The 18,586-nt window shown below is 43.7% G+C and overlaps 1 protein-coding gene across 1 annotated transcript in view; it reads left to right on the top strand.

The window, feature by feature from the left end:
- The first annotated feature begins 4,089 nt into the window (after nt 1–4,089).
- Nucleotides 4,090–18,586, top strand: part of ulk4 (unc-51 like kinase 4) — a 186,465-nt gene continuing 171,968 nt past the window's right edge. Inside the window, exons 1-16 of the mRNA XM_071396224.1 lie at nt 4,090–4,156; nt 4,515–4,652; nt 4,820–4,919; nt 5,064–5,203; nt 5,453–5,618; nt 7,107–7,208; nt 7,421–7,504; nt 7,595–7,670; nt 8,130–8,234; nt 11,624–11,784; nt 11,880–11,949; nt 12,119–12,185; nt 13,442–13,546; nt 13,942–14,002; nt 14,181–14,365; nt 17,315–17,361. Of these exons, the coding sequence (XP_071252325.1) occupies nt 4,515–4,652; nt 4,820–4,919; nt 5,064–5,203; nt 5,453–5,618; nt 7,107–7,208; nt 7,421–7,504; nt 7,595–7,670; nt 8,130–8,234; nt 11,624–11,784; nt 11,880–11,949; nt 12,119–12,185; nt 13,442–13,546; nt 13,942–14,002; nt 14,181–14,365; nt 17,315–17,361 (1,607 nt within the window). The 5' untranslated portion in view covers nt 4,090–4,156. The remainder of the gene's footprint in view (nt 4,157–4,514; nt 4,653–4,819; nt 4,920–5,063; nt 5,204–5,452; nt 5,619–7,106; nt 7,209–7,420; nt 7,505–7,594; nt 7,671–8,129; nt 8,235–11,623; nt 11,785–11,879; nt 11,950–12,118; nt 12,186–13,441; nt 13,547–13,941; nt 14,003–14,180; nt 14,366–17,314; nt 17,362–18,586) is intronic.

Raw genomic sequence — 18,586 nt, 5'->3', positions numbered from 1 at the left:
GCGTACAGAGGTCAACCATAGAGTAGCGTACAGAGGTCAACCATAGAGTAGCGTACAGAGGTCAACCATAGAGTAGCGTACAGAGGTCAACCATAGAGTAGCGTACAGAGGTCAACCATAGAGTAGCGTACAGAGGTCAACCATAGAGTAGCGTACAGAGGTCAACCATAGAGTAGCGTACAGAGGTCAACCATAGAGTAGCGTACAGAGGTCAACCATAGAGTAGCGTACAGAGGTCAACCATAGAGTAGCGTACAGAGGTCAACCATAGAGTTGAGTACAGAGGTCAACCATAGAGTAGCGTACAGAGGTCAACCATAGAGTAGCGTACAGAGGTCAACCATAGAGTAGCGTACAGAGGTCAACCATAGAGTAGCGTACAGAGGTCAACCATAGAGTAGCGTACAGAGGTCAACCATAGAGTAGCGTACAGAGGTCAACCATAGAGTAGCGTACAGAGGTCAACCATAGAGTAGCGTACAGAGGTCAACCATAGAGTAGCGTACAGAGGTCAACCATAGAGTAGCGTACAGAGGTCAACCATAGAGTAGCGTTGTCACGTTCCTGACCTTATTTCCTTTGTTTTGTCTTTGTTTAGTTGGTCAGGACGTGAGCTGGGTGGGCATTCTATGTTATGTGTTTCTATGTTGGGTTCATTTTCAATTAGCCTGATATGGTTCTCAATCAGGGGCAGGTGTTTTACGTTTCCTCTGATTGAGAACCATATTAAGGTAGGCTGTTCTCACTGTTTGTTTGTGGGTGATTGTTCCTGTGTCAGTGTTTGTGCCACACGGGACTGGTTTCGTTCGTTTCGTTCATTTCATTCGTGTGTTCCTTCCTGTTCGTGCGTTCATGTTATATGTTCACAAGTTCAGGTCTGTTAACGTCGTTTATTGTTTTTATAGTTTATCAAGTGTTTGTTCGTGTTCGTCTTTCACAAATAAATCAAGATGTATTCACACTACGCTACATATTGGTCCGATCCTTGCTCATCCTCAGACGAGGAGGAGGACGAGCGTTACAAGCGTACAGAGGTCAACCATAGAGTAGCGTACAGAGGTCAACCATAGAGTAGCGTACAGAGGTCAACCATAGAGTAGCGTACAGAGGTCAACCATAGAGTAGCGTACAGAGGTCAACCATAGAGTAGCGTACAGAGGTCAACCATAGAGTAGCGTACAGAGGTCAACCATAGAGTAGCGTACAGAGGTCAACCATAGAGTAGCGTACAGAGGTCAACCATAGAGTAGCGTACAGAGGTCAACCATAGAGTAGCGTACAGAGGTCAACCATAGAGTAGCGTACAGAGGTCAACCATAGAGTAGCGTACAGAGGTCAACCATAGAGTAGCGTACAGAGGTCAACCATAGAGTAGCGTACAGAGGTCAACCATAGAGTAGCGTACAGAGGTCAACCATAGAGTTGAGTACAGAGGTCAACCATAGAGTAGCGTACAGAGGTCAACCATAGAGTAGCGTACAGAGGTCAACCATAGAGTAGCGTACAGAGGTCAACCATAGAGTAGCGTACAGAGGTCAACCATAGAGTAGCGTACAGAGGTCAACCATAGAGTAGCGTACAGAGGTCAACCATAGAGTAGCATACAGAGGTCAACCATAGAGTAGCGTAGGCCCTATCTGGAGCATGCTAGAGCATGTTAGCTACTGTCAAGCCTTGTTGGCAGTGGCACCTGACAATAGACTGTATGCATGTGACAATATTTTGATTTCATTGATCTGTATCCGTCACAAACGCAAGCATGTGCATGCTCTCTCTCTCTCTTTCTCACACGCACGCACGCACACACACACACACACACCGAGAAAGAGAGGAGAGAGATTATGCCTACTGTATGTGTGACGTCTGAAAACACCAGAGAATAAAAGGCCCTTTGACCACTCAAAAGAACATCTGACCTTTATCTACTTGCTCTGCGCGACAACAAGCTTCACTTAATGTCTTCAAAATCAATTTTTATTGGTCACATACCCATATTTAGTAGATGTTATTGTGGGTGTAGCTAAATGCTTGTGTTCCTAGCTTCAACAGTGCAGTAGTATCTAACAATTCACAACAATACACACAAATCTAAAAGTAAAATAATGGAATTAAGAAATCTATCAGTATTAGGATGAGCAAAGTTGGAGTGGAATTGACTAAAATACAGTAGAATTGAATATAGTATATACATACGAAATGAGTAAAGCAGTATGTAAACATTATTAAAGTGACTAGTGTTCCATTATTAAAGTGACCAGTGATTCCATGTCTATGTATATGGAGCAGCAGCCTCTAAGGTGCAGGGTTGAGTAGCCGGCTAGTGATGGCTATTTAACCGTCTTGATGGCCTTGAGATAGAAGCTGTTTTTCAGTCTCTCGGTCCCAGCTTTGATGCACCTGTACTGACCTCGCCTTCTGGATGATAGCGGGGTGAACCGGCCATGGCTCAGTGGTTGATGTCCTTGATGATCTTTTTGGCCTTCCTGTGACGTCGGGTGCTGTAGGTGTCCTGGAGGGCAGGCAGTGTGTGTTGGGCAGACCGCACCACCCTCTGGAGAGCCCTGCGGTTGCGGGTGGTGCAGTTTCCATACCAGGCGGTGATACAGCCCAACAGGATGCTCTCAATTGTGCATTTGTAAAAGTTTGTGAGGGTCTTAGGGGCCAAGACAAATTTCTTCAGCCTCCTGAGGTTGAAGAGGCGCTGTTGCACCTTCTTCACAACACTGTCTGTGTGGGTAGACCATTTCAGATTGTCAGTGATGTGTACGCAGAGGAACTTGAAGCTTTCCACCTTCTCCACTGCGGCCCAGTCGATATGGATAGAGGCATGCTCCCTCTGCTGTTTCCTGAAGTCCACGATCAGCTCCTTCGTTTTGTTGACATTGAGGAAGAGGTTATTTTCCAGGCACCACTCTGCCAGGGTCCTCACCTCCTCCATGTTCACACCAGTTCAGTAACAGTTCAGATTGAAGTGCACTGCCCTGTGCATTTAACCTTGCTTGCCCCTCTACAGTTTTCCCTCAATAGCTATCAAAGCCAGGTTAGGAACAAGGAAGTGGGCAGAGTGGGTGGGGACAGGCAGACAGACAAACAGACAGAGCACTAGAGAAAGAAAGGGAGAGTTAGCTACTATACAATCTATCAGGTTCCAGGGATTTATTTTACACAGGATATAATAATGTAATGACCTGACTAGATCATAAAGGAACAATTGTCCAGACAGAGGATTGAGTTTACGAATTGACGGTTTATTAACCCAACTTTACACAGGCTACTGTTTGTCCGTAGCCCACACCAAATAAATGAAAGATACCCCACAAGCCAACCGTGACCTTCTCTTGTGAAGCCCAGACATAAGAGGAAGAACAATGGCTAAACCTGGTCTTAACTTCCAATGCTCCATCCCCCTGCCCAACCCCGCTTCACGCCACTCCACCAACCACCAGGTAGCACGGCATCAGAACATTCCAGGCATTCCCGTGATTGGCAGATAGCAGGTTGATTGGCATGTCGGACCCCGCGAACACTGGTAATACAAGACAACCCACTCATAGCCTAACACATAACACACCGCTGTCTGTGCGGGTCGCTACAATAATATAATAAAATATATAGCTAATTCATATAGAATATAATATCATATTTTAGGGTAAGGGTCTATCCCAGGTTGGAGGGATGGATCCAATAATTATCACCATATTTGCGAATGCTAGCTAGATCTATGTCCACAGTTTGAGTTGGCAGTCAAAATTATGTGGGCCTGCTTTGTCCAAAGATGTTTTAGTATGAAAACTCTGTGCTTTGTCTGTCCCTGTACACAAGAAGAAGCATAACCTTGCATTGTGTGTGCACTACTGCCGCGTCCTTCCTCGTATCCTAGTAACCAAGGAATAGCTCAGTCAGAGGTATTCAAGCAAAATAATGAAATACAATAAGACACAAGTACATGCTTATTATGGATCCTTTTCATACAACTTTTAAAGTTTAACATTAGTTTTACATCCATCAAATGTAAAAGATAAATAAAAAATGATTAGCTTAATTTTTCTTAAAACCATGTATTTTTACCCCCCTACAGTAGGAATGAAATGATCCAAAAGTGATATCCGGTAACAAACTTCGCGCTTTGAGTTTGAGTTCGAGGGGGGATTTGAAGGTAAAACAGCGCTTTTTAATAATATGTATTTTTATTATAAAGCAATTTAACTAGTTCGTGATATAGTTACAGTTAGTTTCTGGATTCTTGCATGTATTAACCTGTTTATCTGTTTATGGGAATTGGCTGTCTGGTTTTATGATTGAACTTGCATAGACCGTACAGTTGGTCTGCACAGCTTGCTTCTGTCAGTAAAACAGTTAAAGTTAGCGTTACCTAGCAAATTAGCTAGCAGTTAGCGACCTAGTTTAACTAGCTAAATGCAAATGCCATTTACTAGTTTCAACCTATACAAATGTGCTATTCACCCCCTGCAAGTGACCAACCACTTTCCCTAACTTGAGAATCTTCTGTGCAGATGGAAAACTTCATCTTGTATGAGGAAATTGGAACAGGACGCAAGTCAGTGGTTTATAAGGGGAGGAGGAAAGGAAGCATCAATTTTGTTGCAATTATTTGCAGTGACAAGTCAAAAAGACATGAAATTACAAACCACGTAAGTATCCAGCATCACTTCCTAGTAGTACACACATCCCTTTCAACTGGTTTTACTTAGTAACATTTTACAAGCATTTTGCTACACCCGCAATAACATCTGCTAAACGTGTATGTGACCAATACAATTTGATTTGAACACTGACTGAGCCCATGGTGTATCCACAGGTACGGCTAACTCATGACATAAAACATGAGAATGTGGTAACCTTCTATGAGTGGTATGAAACCAGCAACCATCTTTGGCTTGTAGTGGAACTGTGCACAGGTGAGATGCTTATTTGGTACTGTAAGAATACCATCGTTACCTTATGTCAACCTTTTACCTTTACGTTTCACAAAGTATGAATGTGATTTGATAGTGTATAATGGTAGGATAATAATAATCATTCAGAATTTCTCTATATTTTAGGGGGTTCACTGGAGTCAGTCATCACCCAGGATGAGTGCCTGTCAGAAGATGTAGTGAGGGAATTTGCCATCGATCTGGTCAAAGGCTTGAGATACATCCATGATGCTGGTATCGTGTTCTCTGACCTCACTCCCTCCAAGGTGCGGTACAGTATAGATGTCCTGACTCTCTAATTTTCAATTGGTCAAACAATCAACTCTATATCGAGGCTCATCTGACATTTAATACATTCTATAGATCAAACCATCCTAACACTTTACACCCAATGAGCTCCTTTTGTCAACTAGCAATGCTGATTATTTCTAGCCAAACATTTATTCTGTGTCTCAGTTTTGATTTCAGGAAGTCAATGGAATTTGATTATGACCTTGTGTTTTTTCCTCCTATAGATCTTGTTGGATGGCCCTGGCACATTGAAGTACTCTAACTTCTGCCTGTCTAAAGCTGAGGGGGAGAATCTGGAGGAGTTTTTTGCTTTAGTCACAGCAGAGGAAACAGGTGGAGGGGATGGCAAAGAAAACACATCAAGAAGAAATATCAAGAACAGAATCCAAGGTGACCCTTACAGTACATATTGTTATACCATGGCATTGTTGAATACTTGTATCTGATTGGCTTGAAGGGCATTCTAGAGCGTGCATAATTTCCCTATAACGCATGGTATATCCCCACGGTAGAATTCAATGGCTTTAGTTCATTCTTACATGTTCTATGTTTGAGCTGCTTTTGAAAGCATAAGTTGAATTGAAAACATTATTGGCATTGTTGAATTAGATTTTCATAATAGCAAGCTAGGACTGATAGTTTGGTTAGCTAAACTAGGAGGTCTGTTTGTTTGGTTACCAAGGCAACTACTGTAGCTATCTAGTAAACTTGCTAGCTACGTCAGTGGATGTTGAACACATTTCTACCGGCAAATGTGTTCAATTATGGCCATGGTATAAAAGGGATAATCAACTCGGGGCTCAATGCGTTCTCTGGAAAATAATGCAACTCCGTGGAAGGTTAGTTCCACTCCACTAGCGCGTCGTTCCTGATTTTCCATAGAACACATAGCCCCTCATTGATTATCCCTTACTTATTGGATGTTTACTAGAATGTTCTATCACATATCCTATTGTCGCTACACAGGGTCGCTACATTGTTCGCAGGACAAACTCAGCATGTTTAATTACACTGGTGTCAGAAGAGAAGTGGGATCCAACTTCTGACTCCAGTGTAATGAAACAGGCAGGGAGAGTGATCCAACTTCTGACCCCAGTGTAATGAAACAGGCAGGGAGAGTGATTCAACTTCTGACCCCAGTGTAATGAAACAGGCAGGGAGAGTGATCCAACTTCTGACCCCAGTGTAATGAAACAGGCAGGGAGAGTGATTCAACTTCTGACCCCAGTGTAATGAAACAGGCAGGGAGAGTGATCCAACTTCTGACCCCAGTGTAATGAAACAGGCAGGGAGAGTGATCCAACTTCTGACCCCAGTGTAATGAAACAGGCAGGGAGAGTGATTCAACTTCTGACCCCAGTGTAATGAAACAGGCAGGGAGAGTGATCCAACTTCTGACCCCAGTGTAATGAAACAGGCAGGGAGAGTGATCCAACTTCTGACTCAAGTGTAATGAAACAGGCAGGGAGAGTGATTCAACTTCTGACCCCAGTGTAATGAAACAGGCAGGGAGAGTGATCCAACTTCTGACCCCAGTGTAATGAAACAGGAAGGGAGAGTCATCCAACTTCTGACCCCAGTGTAATGAAACAGGCAGGGAGAGTGATCCAACTTCTGACCCCAGTGTAATGAAACAGGAAGGGAGAGTGATCCAACTTCTGACCCCAGTGTAATGAAACAGGCAGGGAGAGTGAGCTTGCCCGCGGTGGTCGATGAACCCTCAACCTTCTGGCCCAAAGTCACAAAAGCATGCTCAAGTGGCAGAGTCGATATCCGTGCTTATAAACACAGGGTCGCCACAATATCATATATCATATGTTATATCATATCACGGTTTTCAATATATTGTATAATGGATATGTCTTTGTCTTTCTTCAGGGTCTCCAATATACTGTGCACCAGAGGTGGTGAAAGGGGGGGACCACAGTATCAGTAGTGATCTGTGGGCCCTGGGCTGTATATTCTATGAGATGTTTTCAGGTACTCATCAAATCACTTGGGCTGTGTCCCAGATCTGTTTGTCATCTTGCCAACTCCTTTGCTCGTTGTCATTACAATTAGTGGCATGTAGTTGGCACAGTAGCACAAACAGACTGGCAGTCAGGCTATCAAATCACTTGATTTATTGACATTAATAACAGTACTCATTTCATACCTAAATACTTCTGTCTTGTTTTGCGGTCATTTGTCAGGAAAACCACCATTCTTCTCCGAGACGTTTTCTGAGTTGATTGAACTGATATTACTTCAGGATCCTCAATCTCCAAGGCAAACGGGTAAAATGCCAATTTTTATTGCTTAACAAAATATGTTTTATTGTCATAAGAGCATCTTAATTATAGTCCATATCGTCTTTGTTGTTAAAGGGGCTTCTTCCTGCAAGCCTACACAAGAGTTCCAAAGCCTGCTTAAAGGTTTGCTTCAGAAAGACCCTCAGAAGAGGTACGTCCCTACTCCCCTCACCAAATCAGATTCTTGGTTTGAAGTTTCTATGATGGATAATTCATATTATCCCTTTGGAAAGAGCTTTGGAAGAGCTTTTTTTATTATGACCTTTGGAAAGAGCGATACCTAGTCAGTTGCACAACTGAATGCCTTCAACAGAAATGTGTTTTTCGCATTCAACCCAACCCCTTTAAATCAGAGCGGTGTGGGGGGCTGCCTTAATCGACGTCATCGGTGCCCAAGGAGCAGTTGTTGTTGGGGTTTAATTGCCTTGCTCAAGAGCAGAACGGCAGATTTTTCCACCTTGCTAGCTCAGGGATTCGAAGCAGCGACCTTTCGGTGACCAGCCCAACGCTCTTAACCACTAGGCTACCTGTGTAGGACAAGTGGGCCGACATAAGTTTGGTCAGAAAGAGAGGGCTTTATTAGACTTCAGCTTTTAACTGTTCTCCTCAGGATAAGCTGGACTCAGTTACTGGTCCACCCATTCTGGAGAGGAGTGTTCTCTGAGGTCCACACCAGCGAGGAGGAAGAAGAAGAAGATGTCTCATTCAGCTGCAGGTAATGTTTATGTTTCATATAACCTTTATTCACAAAGCGTCTAGGAGGGCTGATTTAGGATCTGTTTTGCCTTTTAGATCACAATGAATAAGATTACATGAACAGGAGGGAACTGATCCTAGATCAGTACACTTATTCTGAGATGCTTTGTGAATACAGGCCTGGTCTCAGTCTCGTTTCCTCAAAGGAGTTACCTCATTACACTCCCTGGTGGTATGCACCATTTCCTCTAATTGTGGCCCCAGGTCTCAACACTAAGCATTATGTTGGGTCTTTCATGTTTGGACATGGATTACATTTTAAACATCAAATCAAATCCAAGTTTATTTGTAACATGCTGAATTTGAGCTTTTTATTGATCCCCTTAAAGGGATGCTTCAGGATTTTGGCAATGAACTTGTGAATACCATTTTTCTATCTGCGTGCATTTTGAAGGAAGTTGCTAACTAGCGCTAGCGCAACGACTGGAAGTCTATCATGCTAACAGATGCCATAGACTGCTTGTTAGCATTAGTTTGCAAAACTACCTCTAACTTTCTTCATACTGGATGCAGATACTGTACATAAAAATGGTATCAACAAGTTCATCTGACTCTGGGGAAGTAGATAAAGGACCTCATTGCCAAAATACCAAAGTATCCCTTTAAAGTCTAAACCTTTGTTCTGCAATTGTAGGAAATGGACTTGTACAGCAAGCATTTGTCTGCCAATGTTAGTTTAATGTACATAGACAGGTCATTTATAAACTGTTTGAGAAGCTCTGTCTCACCTGCAAACAATGTTGTGCAGTTGCATATCTCCCTCCCCGGCCTTTTCTCATGACATAACTTCTTGAGAATGCATGTTGGTCTGATTTTATCATTAACCATGCCTGTGTTCAGGATGGAGCCTGGACCTGCCCAATCAGATGGGTTGTACTGTGAGCCGTTAGTGGGAGGAAGACAAAGGACTTCACAGAGCACAGACACAAACGTGTTGCTGATGTTGAATATGATTTACTAAGTGCAATATGAGCATAAGATAACAGTCCGTGTTTCACTTGTGTAATAACCTATACCTCTAAACTCTATAACCATGTAATAGTGTAGCTATTCCCTCCGCAAGGCAATCAAACAAGCTAAGCGTCAGTATAGAGACAAAGTAGAGTCGCAATTCAACGGCTCAGACACAAGAGGTATGTGGAAGGGTCTACAGTCAATCACGGACTACAAAACGAAAACCAGCCCCGTCGTGGACCAGGATGTCTTGCTCCCAGACAGACTAAACAACTTCTTTGCTCGCTTTGAGGACAATACGGTGCCACTGACACGGCCCGCTACCAAAACCTGTGGACTCTCCTTCACTGCAGCCGACGTGAGTAAAACATTTAAACGTGTTAACCCTCGCAAGGCTGCAGGCCCAGACGGCATCCCCAGCCGCGTCCTCAGAGCATGCGCAGACCAGCTGGCTGGTGTGTTTACGGACATATTCAATCAATCCTTATCCCAGTCTGCTGTTCCCACATGCTTCAAGAGAGCCACCATTGTTCCTGTTCCCAAGAAAGCTAAGGTAACTGAGCTAAACGACTACCACCCCGTAGCACTCACTTCCGTCATCATGAAGTGCTTTGAGAGACTAGTCAAGGACCATATCACCTCCACCCTACATGACACCCTAGACCCACTCTAATTTGCTTACCGCCCCAATAGGTCCACAGACGACGCAATCGCAACCACACTGCACACTGCCCTAACCCATCTGGACAAGAGGAATACCTATGTGAGAATGCTGTTCATCGACTACAGCTCAGCATTTAACACCATAGTACCCTCCAAACTCGTCATCAAGCTCGAGACCCTGGGTCTTGACCCCGCCCTGTGCAACTGGGTACTGGACTTCCTGACGGGCCGCCCCCAGGTGGTGAGGGTAGGTAACAACATCTCCACCTCGCTGATCCTCAACACTGGGGCCCCACAAGGGTGCGTTCTGAGCCCTCTCCTGTACTCCCTGTTCACCCACGACTGCGTGGCCATGCACACCTCCAACTCAATCATCAGTTTGCAGACGACACTACAGTGGTAGGCTTGATTACCAACAACGACGAGACGGCCTACAGGGAGGAGGTGAGGGCCCTCGGAGTGTGGTGTCAGGAAAATAACCTCACACTCAACGTCAACAAAACAAAGGAGATGATCGTGGACTTCAGGAAACAGCAGAGGGAGCACCCCCCTATCCACATCGACGGGACAGTAGTGGAGAGGGTAGTAAGTTTTAAGTTCCTCGGTGTACACATCACGGACAAACTGAATTGGTCCACCCACACAGACAGCGTCGTGAAGAAGGCGCAGCAGCGCCTCTTCAACCTCAGGAGGCTGAAGAAATTTGGCTTGTCACCAAAAGCACTCACAAACTTTTACATATGCACAATCGAGAGCATCCTGTCGGGCTGTATCACCGCCCACAACCGTAAGGCTCTCCAGAGGGTAGTGAGGTCTGCACAACGCATCACCAGGGGCAAACTACCTGCCCTCCAGGACACCTACACCACCCGATGTCACAGGAAGGCCAAAAAGATCATCAAGGACAACAACCACCCGAGCTACTGCCTGTTCACCCCGCTATCATCCAGAAGGCGAGGTCAGTACAGGTGCATCAAAGCAGGGACCGAGAGACTGAAAAACAGCTTCTATCGCAAGGCCATCAGACTGTTAAACAGCCACCACTAACATTGAGTGGCTGCTGCCAACATACTGACTCAACTCCAGCCACTTTAATAATGGAAAAAATGATGGAAAAAATGTATCACTAGCCACTTTAAACAATGCCACTTAATATAATGTTTACATACCCTACATTACTCACCTCATATGTATATACTGTACTCTATACCATCAACTGCATCTTGCCATCTTTATGTAATACATGTACCACTAGCCACTTTAAACAATGCCACTTTTATATGTTTACATACCCTACATTACTCATCTCATATGTATATACTGTACTCTATACCATCTACTGCATCTTGCCTATGCCGTTCTGTACCATCACTCATTCATCTATTTTTATGTACATATTCTTCATCCCTTTACACTTGTGTGTATAAGGTAGTTGTTGTGAAATTGTTAGTTTAGATTACTCGTTGGTTATTACTGCATTGTCGGAACTAGAAGCACAAGCATTTCGCTACACTCGCATTAACATCTGCTAACCATGTGTATGTGACAAATAAAATTTGATTTGATAACACAGCAGGTTCTATGTAACTACAGTGTTGCTATTACAGGTGTCTTATTACTGTGTAGTTACATATGTCTAAGGTCATGTGTTTCCTTGCTGTTTGTAGTCTGGTGATGTTTTACTTTAGTTAATATCCACTAGCTGATATCTGACCTTTCGTTTGACTGCAGTGTGGGGAGGAGTGGTGTCTGTGCCTCTAGCCAGTCATCAGCCGTGACACCTGTCTCAGTGACCTCCCAGGGACCAGGAGGGGGATACAGAGGGGTACAGGGAGGAGCCGCAGGGGCAGAGGAGCCCGTCTGCATGCACCCCAACAAATCATTCCGATTAGGTAATGCTTTCTGGGAAGGTGGAAGAAGACATGTTGATGACAGCTGATGACAGTGTAGGTGTCTGATCATAGTTCTATTCTTCTTCTTCTCCTAGACAACATGACAGAGCTTAGACCAAAGAGTGCACTGGACAAAGATACCAGAGAGTCCATATTCCTCCTCAGGTATGATCAGTGTTCATCTCCAGTTCTGATCATTTACTGAACATTGTGTTGGATCAACAGCTTGACTAAGTCAAACTGGAAAATACTAATCTCATGTCTTTTTTTTAAATGAATATTTTTTTAAATCTCAAAATGAAGCATGTTTTATGTGATCTTTTTCATCAATCAGCTCTCGTCCAACTCCAAGAATGAGTTGCACTGCAAGAGATTCACCCAACAGGACACCATTACCAAAAGTGAGTTCTTCTCTTATCAAATAGCCAAAGGAGAGCTCTGCCATACCTCTGCAACCTTCTCCACAATTTCATTTGAAGTGTAATCTTTCTGTGAGCTGTCTGTAATCAGAAACATGGTAATAGTAATCAGGCTATTACCATGGCGCCTGCAGACTGCAGAAACTGGTAGTTAAGAATTCATTATTTTCAAAGGTTAATCTCTGTTACAGTTGTTTGTTAACCTTTGGCGCCCTCTACAGCATTCTCAGCGAAGTGCATATTATTTCTCCAGATGGATTTCCTGTAAACATAAGAACATTGGACATTCTTATGTATTATAAACTTCACTTTCATCTAGCCGCTTTAGCCACTTTCATTTATGAGATCTTTGCAAGTCTGGTGTGTGAATAATGTTTGATTATTGGGCTGTAGTGGAGCGGGTCAAGAGCTTCAAGTTCCTTGCTGTCCACATTGCTAAGGAATTACACACACACACCAACACAGTCGTGAAGAAGGCACGACAATGTCTCTTCCCCCTCAGGAGGCTGAAAATATTCGGCATGGGCCCTCAGATCCTCAAAACGTTCTACAGCTGCACCATTGAGAGCGTCTTGACTGTATGGCAACTGTTTGGCATCCAACCTCAAGGCGCTACAGAGGGTAGTGTGTACGGCCCAGTACATCACTGGGGCTGAGCTCCCTGCCACCCAGGAACTCTATACCAGGCAGTGTCAGAGGAAGGCCCTAAAAATTGTCAAAGACTCCAGCCACCCAAGTCATAGACTGTTCTCTCTGCCACCGCACGGCAAGCGGTTCCGATGCAACAAGTCTGGAACCAAGAGAACCCTGAACAGCTTCTACCGCCAAGCCATAAGACTGATCAATAGTTAGTCCGGGTAGCTATTGGTTAACTATTTAACTATCTGCATTGACCATTTTTGCAGTAACTCTTTTGACTTATCTATCCTGTTGCCTGTTGCCTACTTTATAACTACATATATGTACATACAGTATCTACCTCAACTACCTCGTATCCCTGCACATGGACTCAGTACTAGTAGCATTTATATAGCCAAGTTATCGGTACTCATTGTGGATTTATTCCTTGTTCATGGTTGGGAAGGGCCCGTAAGTAAGTATTACACTGTTAGTCTACACCTGTTATGTATAAGCATGTGACAATTAAAATGAGATTAGATTTGATGTTCTATATGATCACATACTGTAATTGTGCTCATTTGTAATGCTGACATCACTGTGGTCGTTGTCATCTCCAGGACAGTGTGGTGGCCAGTGGTCTGAATGACATCAGTTACTGTATAAAGGACCTGGTGTACACTGACTCTGACCTGGCAGTCACACCTATTATGGACAACCCAAAGGTACCACAAACTACATAATGTAACTGTGCTCTTATTTCTCCTGTTTAAAAAAAAAAAAATGTTTTCTTTCTAGTAATACATGATTAATTATTGCATTGTTGGGTTTTGAGTTGACATGAAAGGCATGTCACTGTATTTGTGCATGTGACATTAAAACTTGCTCTGTATTTAAGCAGTAGTTTCAGTGTCCATGCTGATGGGGAATTTTAGGGAGGTGCGCGGTTACGCTGTGCGTCCCCCATGGACGGTGGACTCGGAACCAGATAGTCCGGCGTCCCATTGTGAAATATCTATCACGGGTCCTCAGCTTTGGACTCTGAATTGTTCTTAAGAACAGAGGTGGGCAAACCACAACTCTTGTGCATTCTAGTAACAAAGATGATATATTTTTTCAGATTCTGAAGACCGCTCCAGTGCGATATGACCTGAAGACTTTGTGTGTCCGAGCATACTCAGGTAATGAAGAAGAACAAATAGGAAAGCTCTCGACTGCTGTGCCGCTGCTGAGTAACACTTGGACACACTCTGCAATTGACAGGTGTTTAGCAGGTGTTAATATACACACACAGGTTAGACAGACAGCTAAAACGGTTTGGGCTGTGTGATTATTGAGCTCCTCTGACCCCCCCTATAGTGGAGAAGCTGTCCTGTCTGAGCTCTGAGGACTGGAGGGTGTTTCTGCAGCAGCTGTGCTCTTCTCTGGAGGCCCAGGCTGATAAGACCACGGCGGCGGTCCGCTCCAAACTCAACCTCCTCTGCTATCTGTGTACCATAGCTGCCCACAAGGACACAGCTACCAGGCTCATCAACTCCGAGCTGGTAAGGGAAGGGTCACTGCCTGACGGTCTGACCACATGCCCAGCATGCCTGCCATTCCGCCCTTCTAGGCTAATTTAAGTGTTCAGAACTTAGGCTATGCTCTCAGAAGAGAATTCTTAGAATCACAACAACCTCTGGCCTTGCTGAGGCTTCTCAAGTGTTAGAAAGGTGAAAGGCCGCGGCACTACAAAGCCGTCAAAGGGTTCCTATATTTACCATGTGACCCGAGCTCCTTAGCACAGCTACAGTATGTGTTGGCCTCTGTTGATCAGCGGGAAGCTGAAACAGTAGTCAGCTAGGTGGGACCAGGAAGTTAACGCTTTCCTCAAGATAATAATAAAATTAACTTCCTATTTCCTTTACTTTTTGTTACTGAGATCCGCTCAGCTGTAACATGTTCAATGACCCTAGTTATGTATGAGAGCACAAAGACCAGGAGGATGTCCCAAATGACACCCTATTCCTTATATTCCCTATTCCCACTCCTTTTGACCAGGGTCTATAGAGGTCTGGTCAAAAGTAGTGCACTATATAGGGAATAGGGTTCCATTTGGACGCACAGATATCATAAAGTTACTTCCTCATTACAGTGATGAGGTATTACGTTGTGACATAATCTGGTCAAATGTTTCAGATCAAATCTCTTCATTCGTTTATTAATGAAATGTCCAGAGATTGATTCAGACGTAGTAAATATATTTCTCCTATAGCTATTAACCACTAGATGGCATTCCATCACTCACTCAGATTAAACTGAAAATTACATCACCACAGTCATTAGACCTCATGGTGTATTTAGTATATAATTTCTTTAGACATATTCGGACACTATGGCCAACCGTGACTGAGTTTATGACAATGACGTATTGGCAACTTGACTAATTCAGTATTGTACTGAAAGACGACTGAACTGAAAAAAATAATGGAAAAGTAATTCCTTCGGAAAGTGTTCAGACCCCTTGACTTTTTCCACATTTTGTTACGTTACAGCCTTATTCAAACATATATTAAATTCTTATTTTCCTCATCAATCTACACACAATAATGACAAAGCAAAAACAGATGTTTTTTTTTTGTGCTCATTTATTAAATATAAAGAACTGAAATATCACATTTACATAAGTATTCAGACCTTTTACTCAGTACTTCGTTGAAGCACCTTTGACAGCGATTACAGCCTCGAGTCTTCTTGGGTATGACACTACAAGCTTGGCACACCTGTATTTGGTGAGTTTCTCCCATTCTTCTCTGCAGATCCTCTCAAGCTCTGTCAGGTTGGATGGGGAGTGTCGCGGCACAGCTATTTTCAGGTTTCTCCAGAGATGTTTGATCGAGTTCAAGTCTGGGCTCTGGCTGGGCCACTCAAGGACATTCAGAGACTTGTCCCGAAGCCACTCCTGCGTTGTCTTGGCTGTGTGCTTAGGGTCGTTGTCCTGTTGGAAGGTGAACTTTCGCCGCTGTCTGAGGTTCTGAGCGCTCTGGAGCAGGTTTTCATCAAGGATCTCTCTGTACTTTTCTCCGTTCATCTTTGCCTCAATCATGACTAGTCTCCCAGTCCCTGCCGCTGAAAAACATCCCCACAGCACCATGCTGCCACCACCATGCTTCACTGTAGGGATGGTGCCAGGTTTCCTCCAGACGTGACGCTTGGCATTCAGGCCAAAGAGTTCTATCTTGGTTTCATCAGACCAGAGAATCTTGTTTCTATCATCCCGAGAGGCGCAGCGGTTTAAGGCATCACTACAGAACCGGGTTCGATCCCGGGCTGTATCACAACCGGCCGTGATCGGGAGTCCCATAGGGCGGTGCACAATTGGCCCAGCGTTGTCTGGCTTAGGGGAGGGTTTGGCCGTTGTAGGCCGTCCTTCTGGAAGGTTCTCCTATCTCCACAGAGGAACTCTGGAGCTCTGTCGGAGTGACCATTTGGTTCTTGATCACCTCCCTGACAAAGGCCCTTCTCCCCCGATTGCTCAGTTTGGCCTGGCGGCCAGCTTTAGGAAGAGTCTTGGTGGTTCCAAACTTCTTCCGTTTAAGAATGATGGAGGCCACTGTGTTCTTCGGGACCTCTGCAATGCTGCAGAAATGTTTCGATATCCTTCCCCAGATCTGTACCTCCACACAATCCTGTCTCAGAGCTCTACGCACTATTCCTTTGACCTCATGGCTTGGTTTTTGCTCTGTCAACTGTGGGACTTTATCTAGACAGGTGTGTGCCTTTCCAAATCATGTCCAATCAATTGATTGTACCACAGGTGGACTCCAATCAAGTTGTAGAAACATCTCAAGGATGGGCTTAATTTAGATTCTCATAGCAAAAGGTCTGAATACTTTTATGTAAATAAGGTATTTTGTTTTTTATTTTTAATAAATGTGCAAACATTTTCTAAAAACCTGTTTTCGCCTTGTCATTATGGGGTATTGATTTGTATTTATTTAATCAATTTTAGATTAAGGCTGTAACGTAACAAAATGTGGAAAAAGTCAATGGTCTGAATACTTTCCGAAGGCACTGTACATATAAGTGCGTCACATATTGTCCGTCACAAATGTCACCCTATTCCCTATATAGTATGGGCCCTGGTCAAAAGTAGTGCACTATATAGGACATAGGATGCCATTTGAGATGCACCCTAGACATTGGTAGTTAAGTCAAATCAAAGTGTATTGGTCACCTACACAGATGTTATAGCGGGTGCAGCGACATGCTTGTGTTACCAGCTCCTAACAGTGCAGCAAAAATGTCAATCAAGTACACAAATAATAATAATAAAAAAGTCAAGAGGTCATGAATGTCAGAACTAATCCAGTTGACAACCCAAATAACACTGTATCAGTAATCCAAATGCAATCTGTGCGTATATCCACTGAAATATATACTAAGAATGATCTGTACAGTAGATATATTGCAGTGTTAACCAACTGCTGTTGTGTTCTCTCCATTTGTGACAGTTCCCTGTGTTGACCCAGCAGCTGCGTCTAGCACCTAACTGGGACGTGTGAGTTCCTTTAGCTTCCACCTGTCCGACCCCATACATACATACAACCATTCTCTGCATTCTCCATGCGCCAGTGCATGGAAATCATGTCTAGCATGTACTGTAGCCTACTGCACTTTACAATGATCTGGTGCCTGGTCTGGATATTCTGCAAATCACTGTTAACCTTTACAATGATCTGGTGCCTGGTCTGGATATTCTGTAAATCACTGTTAACCTTTACAATGATCTGGTGCCTGGTCTGGATATTCTGTAAAACACTGTTAGCCTTTACAATGATCTGGTGCCTGGTCTGGATATTCTGTAAAACACTGTTAGCCTTTACAATGATCTGGTACCTGGTCTGGATATTGTGTAAATCACTGTTAGCCTTTACAATGATCTGGTGCCTGGTCTGTAAATCACTGTTAGCCTTTACAATGATCTGGTGCCTGGTCTGGATATTCTGCAAATCACTGTTAGCCTTTACAATGATCTGGTGCCTGGTCTGGATATTCTGTAAAACACTGTTAGCCTTTACAATGATCTGGTACCTGGTCTGGATATTGTGTAAATCACTGTTAGCCTTTACAATGATCTGGTGCCTGGTCTGTAAATCACTGTTAGCCTTTACAATGATCTGGTGCCTGGTCTGGATATTCTGTAAATCACTGTTAGCGTTTACAATGATCTGGTGCCTGGTCTGGATATTCTGTAAAACACTGTTAGCCTTTACAATGATCTGGTACCTGGTCTGGATATTGTGTAAATCACTGTTAGCCTTTACAATGATCTGGTGCCTGGTCTGTAAATCACTGTTAGCCTTTACAATGATCTGGTGCCTGGTCTGGATATTCTGTAATTCACTGTTAGCCTTTACAATGATCTGGTGCCTGGTCTGGATATTCTGTAAATCACTGTTAGCCTTTACAATGATCTGGTGCCTGGTCTGGATATTCTGTAAATCACTGTTAGCCTTTACAATGATCTGGTGCCTGGTCTGGATATTCTGTAAATCACTGTTAACATTTACAATGATCTGGTGCCTGGTCTGGATATTCTGTAAATCACTGTTAGCCTTTACAATGATCTGGTGCCTGGTCTGGATATTCTGTAAATCACTGTTAGCCTTTACAATGATCTGGTGCCTGGTCTGGATATTCTGTAAATCACTGTTAACCTTTACAATGATCTGGTGCCTGGTCTGGATATTCTGTAAATCACTGTTAGAGAGATGTCCATCATC

The sequence above is a fragment of the Salvelinus alpinus genome, chromosome 4 (assembly GCF_045679555.1).
Source record: "Salvelinus alpinus chromosome 4, SLU_Salpinus.1, whole genome shotgun sequence".
In the NCBI taxonomy this organism is placed as follows: Eukaryota; Metazoa; Chordata; class Actinopteri; order Salmoniformes; family Salmonidae; genus Salvelinus; species Salvelinus alpinus.
Note: the sequence above shows the minus strand (reverse complement) of the source record. Positions and strands in the feature narration are given on the sequence as shown.